Source organism: Pseudophryne corroboree, chromosome 6 (genome assembly GCF_028390025.1).
Source record: "Pseudophryne corroboree isolate aPseCor3 chromosome 6, aPseCor3.hap2, whole genome shotgun sequence".
Taxonomy (NCBI): Eukaryota; Metazoa; Chordata; class Amphibia; order Anura; family Myobatrachidae; genus Pseudophryne; species Pseudophryne corroboree.
In genome coordinates, this window is record NC_086449.1 from 26,277,917 (window position 1) to 26,288,244 (window position 10,328).

At 48.3% G+C, this 10,328-nt stretch overlaps 1 protein-coding gene across 1 annotated transcript; it reads left to right on the forward strand.

Annotated features, from left to right (window-relative positions):
* Positions 1-8,092: 8,092 nt before the first annotated feature.
* On the forward strand, positions 8,093-10,317 carry LOC134935948 (platelet glycoprotein Ib alpha chain-like). Its single transcript, XM_063930809.1, has one exon. The coding sequence runs from the start codon at positions 8,201-8,203 to the stop codon at positions 9,479-9,481; it is 1,281 nt and encodes a 426-aa protein (XP_063786879.1). The 5' UTR covers positions 8,093-8,200; the 3' UTR covers positions 9,482-10,317.
* The last annotated feature ends 11 nt before the right edge of the window (positions 10,318-10,328 follow it).

Here is a 10,328-nt window from a genome sequence, read left to right on the forward strand (position 1 = left end):
TCACTCATCTCCTGATATACTCTGTGCTGCTGGGGACCCTGCTACTCCCACTATATAACTCTCAGTCTGTGGCTTCCTGCTGCCTCCATTCCCCTCCTCACATCATGTCACTGCCCCTGTCACATGCAGCCCTGTCCTCACTGACACATCACTCATCTCCTGATATACTCTGTGCTGCTGGGGACCCTGCTCCTCCCACTATATAATTCTCAGTCTGTGGCTTCCTGCTGCCTCCATTCACCTCCTCACATCATGTCACTGCCCCTGTCACATGCAGCCCTGTCCTCACTGACTCATCACTCATCTCCTGATATACTCTGTGCTGCTGGGGACCCTGCTCCTCCCACTATATAACTCTCAGTCTGTGGCTTCCTGCTGCCTCCATTCCCCTCCTCACATCATGTCACTGCCCCTGTCACATGCAGCCCTGTCCTCACTGACACATCACTCATCTCCTGATATAATCTGTGCTGCTGGGGACCCTGCTCCTCCCACTATATAACTCTCAGTCTGTGGCTTCCTGCTGCCTCCATTCCCCTCCTCACATCATGTCACTGCCCCTGTCACATGCAGCCCTATCCTCACTGACACATCACTCATCTCCTGATATACTCTGTGCTGCTGGGGATCCTGCTCCATCCACTATATAACTCTCAGTCTGTGGCTTCCTGCTGCCCCCATTCCCCTCCTCACATCATGTCACATGCAGCCCTGTCCTCACTAACACATCACCCATCTCCTGATATACTCTGTGCTGCTGGGGACCCTGCTCATCCCACTATATAACTCTCAGTCTGTGGCTTCCTGCTGCCTCCATTCCCCTCCTCACATCATGTCACTGCCCCTGTCACATGCAGCCCTGTCCTCACTGACACATCACTAATCTCCTGATATACTCTGTGCTGCTGGGGACCCTGCTCCTCCCACTATATAACTCTCAGTCTGTGGCTTCCTGCTGCCTCCATTCCCCTCCTCACATCATGTCACTGCCCCTGTCACATGCAGTCCTGTCCTCACTCACACATCCCTCATCTCCTGATATACTCTGTGCTGCTGGGAACCCTGCTCCTCCCACTATATAACTCTCAGTCTGTGGCTTCCAGCTCCCTCCTCACATCATGTCACTGTCCCTGTCACATGCAGCCCTGTCCTCACTGACACATCACTAATCTCCTGATATACTCTGTGCTGCTGGGGACCCTGCTCCTCCCACTATATAACTCTCAATCTGTGACTTCCTGCTGCCTCCATTCCCCTCCTCACATCATGTCACTGCCCCTGTCACATGCAGCCCTGTCTTCACTGACATATCACTCATCTCCTGATATACTCTGTGCTGCTGGGGACCCTGCTCCTCCCACTATATAACTCTGTCTGTGGCATCCTGCTGCCTCCATTCCCCTCCTCACATCATGTCACTGCCCCTGTCACATGCAGCCCTGTCTTCACTGACATATCACTCATCTCCTGATATACTCTGTGCTGCTGGGGACCCTGCTCCTCCCACTATATAACTCTGTCTGTGGCATCCTGCTGCCTCCATTCCCCTCCTCACATCATGTCACTGCCCCTGTCACATGCAGCCCTGTCCTCACTGACAGATCACTCATCTCCTGATATACTCTGTGCTGCTGGGGTCCCTGCTCCTCCCACTATATAACTCTCAGTCTGTGGCTTCCTGCTGCCTCCATTCCCCTCCTCACATCATGTCACTGCCCCTGTCACATGCAGCCCTGTCCTCAATGACACACCACTCGTCTCCTGATATACTCTGTGCTGCTTTGGATCTCTCTCCCTCCTCACATCATGTCACTGCCCCTGTCACAGGCAGCCCTGTCCTGAGTAACACATCACTCATCTCCTGATGTACTCTGTGCTGCTGTGGATCTTTCTCCCTCCTCAGACCATGTCACTGCCTCTGTCACAGGCAGCCCTGTCCTCAGTAACACATCACTCATCTCCTGATATACTCTGTGCTGCTGTGGATCTTTCTCCCTCCTCACATCATGTCACTGCCCCTGTCACAGGCAGCCCTGTCCTCACTGACACATCACTCATCTCCTGATATACTCTGTGCTGCTGGGGTCCCTGCTCCTCCCACTATATAACTCTCAGTCTGTGGCTTCCTGCTGCCTCCATTCCCCTCCTCACATCATGTCACTGCCCCTGTCACATGCAGCCCTGTCCTCACTGACACATAACTCATCTCCTGATATACTCTGTGCTGCTGGGGGACCCTGCTCCTCCCACTATATAACTCTCAGTCTGTTGCCCCCTGCTGCCTCCATTCCCCTCACATCATGTCACTGCCCCTGTCACATGCAGCCCTGTCCTCACTGACTCATCACTCATCTCCTGATATACTCTGTGCTGCTGGGGACCCTGCTCCTCCCACTATATAACTCTCAGTCTGTGGCTTCCTGCTGCCTCCATTTCCCTCCTCACATCATGTCACTGCCCTGCAGCCCTGTCCTCACTGACACATCACTCATCTCCTGATATACTCTGTGCTGCTGGGGACCCTGCTCCTCCCACTATATAACTCTCAGTCTGTGGCTTCCTGCTGCCTCCATTCCCGTCCTCACATCATGTCACTGCCCCGGTCACATGCAGCCCTGTCCTCACTGACACATCACTCATCTCCTGATATACTCTGTGCTGCTGGGGACCCTGCTCCTCCCACTATATAACTCTCAGTCTGTGGCTTCCTGCTGCCTCCATTCCCCTCCTCACATCATGTCACTGTCCCTGTCACATGCAGCCCTGTCCTCACTGACACATCACTCATCTCCTGATATACTCTGTGCTGCTATGGACCCTGCTCCTCCCACTATATAACTCTCAGTCTGTGGCTTCCTGCTGCCTCCATTCCCCTCCTCACATCATGTCACTGTCCCTGTCACATGCAGCCCTGTCCTCACTGACACATCACTCATCTCCTGATATACTCTGTGCTGCTATGGACCCTGCTCCTCCCACTATATAACTCTCAGTCTGTGGCTTCCTGCTGCCTCCATTCCCCTCCTCACATCATGTCACTGCCCCTGTCACATGCAGCCCTGTCCTCACTGACACATCACTAATCTCCTGATATACTCTGTGCTGCTGGGGACCCTGCTCCTCCCACTATATAACTCTCAGTCTGTGACTTCCTGCTCCCTCCATTCCCCTCCTCACATCATGTCACTGCCCCTGTCACATGCAGCCCTGTCCTCACTGACACATCACTCATCTCCTGATATACTCTGTGCTGCTGGGGACCCTGCTCCTGCCACTATATGACTCTCAGTCTGTGGCTTCCTGCTGCCTCCATTCCCCTCCTCACATCATGTCACTGCCCCTGTCACATGCAGCCCTGTCCTCACTGACACATCACTCATCTCCTGGTATACTCTGTGCTGCTGGGGACCCTGCTCCTCCCACTATATAACTCTCAGTCTGTGGCTTCCTGCTGCCTCCATTCCCCTCCTCACATCATGTCACTGCCCCTGTCACATGCAGCCCTGTCCTCACTGACACATCCCTCATCTCCTGATATACTCTGTGCTGCTGGTGACCCTGCTCCTCCCACTATATAACCCTCAGTATGTGGCTTCCTGCTGCCTCCATTCCCCTTTCCCCCTCTCACATCATGTCACTGCCTCTGTCACATGCAGCCCTGTCCTCACTGACACATCACTCATCTCCTGATATACTCTGTGCTGCTGGGGAACCTGCTCCTTTCTCTATATAACTCTCAGTCTGTGGCTTCCTGCTGCCTCTATTCCCCTCCTCACATCATGTCACTGCACCTATCACATGCAGCCCTGTCCTCACTGACACATCACTCATCTCCTGATATACTCTGTGCTGCTGTGGATCTTTCTCCCTCCTCACACCATGTCACTGCCCCTGTCACGGGCAGCCCTGTCCTCAGTAACAGATCACTCATCTCCTGATGTACTCTGTACTGCTGTGGATCTTTCTCCCTCCTCACATCATGTCACTGCCCCTGTCACATGCAGCCCTGTCCTTACTGACACATCACTCATCTCCTGATGTACTCTGTACTGCTGTGGATCTTTCTCCCTCCTCACATCATGTCACTGCCCCTGTCACAGGCAGCCCTGTCCCCAGTAACACATCACCACAAAGTTAATGTAGCTGCAGGAAACCTTGTACACAAGATAAGGTCCCAGCAGAGTTACAGGAACACCACATACAGATCTCTCTCACACTGTGTATCACATTATCCGGGCGAGGTGAGCGTAGAGACAAATGTTATGTATTGTATGTGGAATATTTATAATAATAATTATTATTATTATTGTTACTTTGTTTTGTGAAATGTGTCAGCCAGCAGCAACCAGCAGAGCTGACACTTTGGGGCTTATTCACTAGGTGGTGGTGGCGTGTTTAAGCCCAATGCGTGAGATGTTTTACAAGTATTGGGCTTTTACAGTTCGGGCTTAGGATGCGGCGGGCGCTTAGCAAATAAGCCCCTTCATTTAATAGTGTACGAGCAGAAGGTTTCCAATGAGCAGTTACCAAACATTCTGTCCTAGGGTGGCAATGTAGTTGGGGAGAGATAAAGTATCAGGGATACTCAGACGCCTTACGTGCCAGGCGAAGGATCGTATTTCAGTATCTCTTCTTCTTCGTAGTATAAACGTGTATATTAGATGTCTCTGACCTATCTGCTTGGAATCTGGAGCTTTCAGCATATGAAGTGAGTGTGCTAGGACAGAAGAGGGGCAGATTTCCTAGGTCTGGGAGAGATAAAGTACCAGCCAAGCACTGTCATGTTACAGATGGTGTTTGAAAAATGAATTAGGAGCTGATTGGTTGGTACTTTATCTCTCTCCAAGGCTGAGTACAACTGCCTCTGTGTGTTATTACCCCCCTCCATTTATGGCAGGAGGGTATTTTCCCCGTCAGTGGGAGTGGCCGGCAACCCCAACCCACGTGGCTAAAATGAGCAGCATGGCAGTGTGGGGGTTAACCCTCAAATGGACCAATCAGCGCTGAGGCGCCAGTCATAAATGTAATAGGCGTTGGCAAGGAGCAGGACTGCTGCCCGGAGCCAGGCTGGCCTCTCCGTGATGCTGGGGCATGGCAGAAACAAGTTCCTGCGCTAGAACATATATATTGCTGTAAAGCACTGCAGATCCTTGGTATATAACGTAGAGTATATATAATAGTGTGTGACATGTTTAAATTATATTTATATCTAAGATGTGTCTTGAATGTGTTTGAAAGGGAAAAATGCACTTTGACATTTAGAAACCGTTCTTGGGACATTCTCACATTGCAAATAATATGGGAATTGTCCTGGCTCCAGGAAAGGGATAGGCATCTATTAGCCAAACCTTTCGTGCTCAAGCACTTTCTTTCACCATGATGTATTGTGTCTTCTGATTATTAATTTGTGTCTTCTGATTATAAAAAGGGCTGATGCGGCTCTGAGTGTGTAGCTCTCTTCTGACTCTGAGAGGAGGAAACTGCTGTAACATGTTGTATGCTGTGAACAGTCCCTAGTACCTTTAGCGATGGGACTTGGTCTTTTTTAAGACTATTTGAGCAATAAACATCTTGCTGCCTTTATCTTGCAACCAGTAGAAGTGCAATAAATGCAATCCCGTTCTCCAGTTGTTCTGGATTGAGTCCAGCGTCTGCCAGCTACCGTGCAGGGCCTGGTCCATGTGAGGGACCAGTGGGAATCAGCTGACGCCAATCAGGATGTGTGTCAGCAGCGCGTCTACGCATACACAGCAGCAAGCGTTTTAAGGGCCAGTGGTAGGACCGGTTGGTGGCAGCAAAATACCCACTCACTGTGCAGAGGGTGAAGTCCGTAACAGGCGGTTACTGATGGTAAGAGGGAATTCCTTATTGGACCAGGTCCAGTGGCATCAAACAAGTCTGTGATCGCGTGGCGCAGGCGGCGCATCCCGTCACAATGCGGTATCAGCATTTAGTCATAGGGGGCTCCTGTAGATATGGATATAAATGCATTGTCCAATAAAACTGTGTTATAAAAAAAAAAAAAGCCAAATGTCACATAGTGTATATGTTTGGCCAGACAAAAGTGAATGGACCCCCACCCGTGGAATGGTGTGCTCCTGCAGCAGACACGTGTTTGTTAAGGTACATAACGGGTAGAGGGGCACTGATTAGATCATTTGCTAATGAAATGACTAACACGTGTGATAAGGGGATCACCTGTATGGACTGGTCAGCTCAGAGTCCAGTTCTTAAGTCCAGTGAGAACCTTTGGGACAAATTGGAGTGATGGGTGCGTTCTAGATCGACTTGACCTTCTTCAGTGTCACAGTTGGTCACTGTACTAAAGGTGGAATGGCAACTGCTGGTGTTCAGGAACTTGTGGACAGAAAGGAATCTGCAGTAATCGCTGCATGTGGTGGACCTACAAAGTACTGACGTCTTGATTATCTATTTGTTGTCAGTGTCCAATCACTTTTGTGTACGTAGTGTATATAATACACAAGCACCATGCATCTGCTCCCTGGTGAAGGCGAGTGGCTGGCTTTCTCTGCCCGTGTAGCCAGACTTCCGAACCATTATGAGGTGTGCATATGACGAAGGGACGCCTGCTGCTGATGGATCTTTTGCACCCAGCACAAGGCAGGTGTAAATGCCAGAATTAAAGATGGCAGCTGACAAAACAGTGGGTGATGTGACTCTAATCATTAGTCCAAAGGCTGACTCTCCCAAGACCTAAGAGTTGACTTTACCAAAATGTTTACCCCAAACTAGCAGGTGTTGGGGTTTCCATACCGGACAAAGCCTCAGATTGGCACATTTCACCTCTGCCAGCATTGCAACGCGTTTCACCTCAGCAGCGACAGCCAGGAGTCGTGTCAGTCTGTGACATTTGTCTTCCAGTCAGCTAATTTAACTAATAGATTCCATATTTACCTTACACCCATATTTTGCACCAATTAACTTTCTCATAACAATCTTTTTCAGCCTACACGGACATCTTTGCCATGCGCTTGGTACTTTGTCATGGGCTCTTCAGTCTCCTGCTGATCACAGATGTCTACTCCGGGCCATTGTGTTCCACAGAGAGAAACCTGATTAAAGATAAGGAAGAAACATCCTGTGTCCAGCTTGCCTTGACCACCATCCCCTTGACTGAGATACCCAAAGACACAGCAATTCTTATCTTGAAATTTAATGCCCTCACTTCCATCTTGACCTCAGACTTCAAGGGTATGGCAGAGCTGGTAGAGTTGGACTTATCAGACAATGCATTGTCTAGCTTTACGGTGGACCTGCCATTAATTTTAGAAGAACTAAACTTGGCCAACAATTCATTCAAGGCGGTTCCTAAGTTGTCTCAACTTTCAAGCTTAACTCATCTTGTCCTCTCCAATAACCAAATCTCTACAATTCCAGACACCATTTTTGCAGGCCTGAAAAACCTGAAGTTGCTGGAACTCCAGAAGAATGAAATTGATACTCTGTCTACAGAGGTGAGACTACCGCTATTTAGTATTTGAGTACATTTTATACACTGTATTTGCTTTACAAATTTTCCGTGATGGTTTTTCTCGGGCTGTCAAGGATACAACTCCACATTACTCTTGCGTTTCCTAACGCAAGCCAACAAAGACGTATCACTTAAGACGACTCCAAAAGACTGAAGGTGTCCTGGTAGTCAATGCCAGGGCTCCAATGTAATCATGCTTAGGCAAATTAAGAAGTAGAACTATCAGCACCAAAGATATGTCTCTAGAGCAGCGTTTCCCCACATCAGTTCTCATGGCACACAAACAGTACAGGTTTTAAGGATAGCTATGTTATTTTGATTGAACCATCTGTGCTCAAATTTGGACATCCTTAAAACCTAGACTGTAAGTGTGCCTTGAGTACTGAGGTTAGGAGACACTGCTCTAGAGGTTAGAGTTATTCTGATCATGGTTTATATAAAATAGGGATCGGTGAGAGGTCCTCCATGATAATGTAAAGCAAAGTTGCATTCATTCTTCATATCAAATTACTTTATTTAAACATGAACTTGGTTGACGAAATCATAGATATTTTTTTTTTCTTCTTTAATAATTCTCCTCATTTTCTAATTTCTAAGGTTTTTAAAGACTTGCCATTGTTGGCCCATCTGGACTTGTCATATAATAAGCTGTGGTCCGTCCCCGATCAACTCATTTCCACACTTGGGCAACTAGAAAAATTTTACTTGATGGGAAACAAACTCACGGAAATTCCAGATGGCTTCTTTGATGGCTTAGATAATCTGGCTTATGTGTACCTGGAGAAGAATCCATGGAACTGCAACTGTGCCCTCGAGTACTTCAAGAAATGGATAGAGGAGAACGACTTTTCAGTCTACCAACTCTCTGACGGTCACCCAGTTAATGACGCAGAAAGTGTGATCTGCTTCGATGGGACCCCGCTTTTGCATTACAGCATGGATCAATGCCACTTCAAAGGGAAAGGTGACATGGATTTCAAATTTTTGCCCAAGCCACCAACGAAGGCGTTGCCAACTGTAAAAGCCACAAAAGCTGAGCCAGTGGTCAGAACCTCCACACAACCATGGCCAACAATTTTGATAGCAACCTCCGAAGTTGGGAAGATGGCAGAAACTACAACGGTACTAACCACAAAAGTATGGCAAACATCGACAGATATGAAGTTTGGGGAAATAACTACACCAACCACAAAGCCAGCCACCACAAAGGTGTATGCATCAACATGGACATCGGGGGCTTCAAGAACTAGTGAAAGAACCACAGAAATTCCAAACACGACCACCTATCAAACACTTTTGATGACAACCTCCGACGTTGGGACAACTGGAATAACTACAGAGGTGCCAATTCCAAGTTTGCACTCAACGACGAAGAGAGAACTGAGCACGGTGATGACTACAGCTACCAGCGATGTTCCTACCAGCGTGGCCAGGTCATCAAAGGTGCCAACTCCAACTTTGCACTCCACAACGAAGAGAGAACCGAGCACGGTGATGACTGCAGCTACCAGCGATGCTACTACCAGTGTGGCCAAGACACCTGTTACGATGACCTCAGGAGACCTCAGGGGAACCCAAGAACAACTTCTGTACTCCATGCCCCCTGCAAGAGATTCCAGGGTGGCAGCAACTGGCATGTCTTGGCTGGCGCAAGTTATCCTAGAACACTGCTGCATCCTCCATCTGCTCATCTATGCCTTGTGCCTACTCATTGTCCTGGCGCAAATGGTGACATCGGTGCTGATACTGGTGTGGACATACCATTTTTTCTACTCACATTACAAGGCGCTTACAGAAGACCTGCCCGAGATCCGACTGGTCCGCTACAGCCTGCGAGCACCGGCGGACGAAGGAGAGATATTGCTGATGCACAACGGCACGCTCGAATCTCACTTTAGAGACCAGTCATCCAACGGGGTGACAAGAATGTTAGTGATTGAAGCGGATGCTAGGGCCCATGATATAAGGTGCACGTCCGCCATTCTGTAGTACTACAGGTTTGTGTTATATAGTGATGCCGCTAAGCTAGACAAGTGATGTTCAGCCTCACCATCGGTGGTAATTAATTGCTTGCCAGCCATTGACGATTTTGCAGCAGCTAGTTTGCAATTTCGTAACGTTTTGTGAATAACAAGCAATTAATCTTGTCCACGATGACTAAAACGGAATGAGCCCTTACTATAGGCAATTACAGTGTTTGGGTACAATACGCCACTATTGCATACGTTACAGCGTAGGGGATATTTATATACACAGTAATGCTAATGAAAGTATCACTTTCCTTTATGACTGATCAGCATTGTAATTAAGAACGTGTATGCAATTGACCCGTACTTCCAACTCTATAATCACAGGAGTGGAAGTACAGGTAAGTTGCATACACTTCATTCAGAGGTGTACTCGCTGATATCAGACGCAGTGGATTGATTTTTTGCAACTGCACATGTGTCCAAGTCGCATTGCGCATGGGTCCCCATTGCGTCTGTACGGAGTGTCAGTTGCAATTTTGGGCGCACGCAGGGGGAAGTGTATTGAAAATGTAGAGGGCATTCAAAATCCACTTTTAGCCCCACATCTGTACCATAAGTAAGTGAGATACCGTTTTACTGTAGATGCGGGACAGAGGGGGTGAGGCTGTTAGTCATCACATGGTCAGAAACACCCTCTACTTTGTAATAAAATATAAATATATACACGACTTCATACGTGTTACTTGACACGTGTAATGTAGGTCGCCTGGTAACGAGCTTGCTTAATAGCGTGCACCTGGATAAAAAATGTGATCCATCGATTGAATAAACTCAGACAACTATTATTGATGTTAATTGAGTCGGCG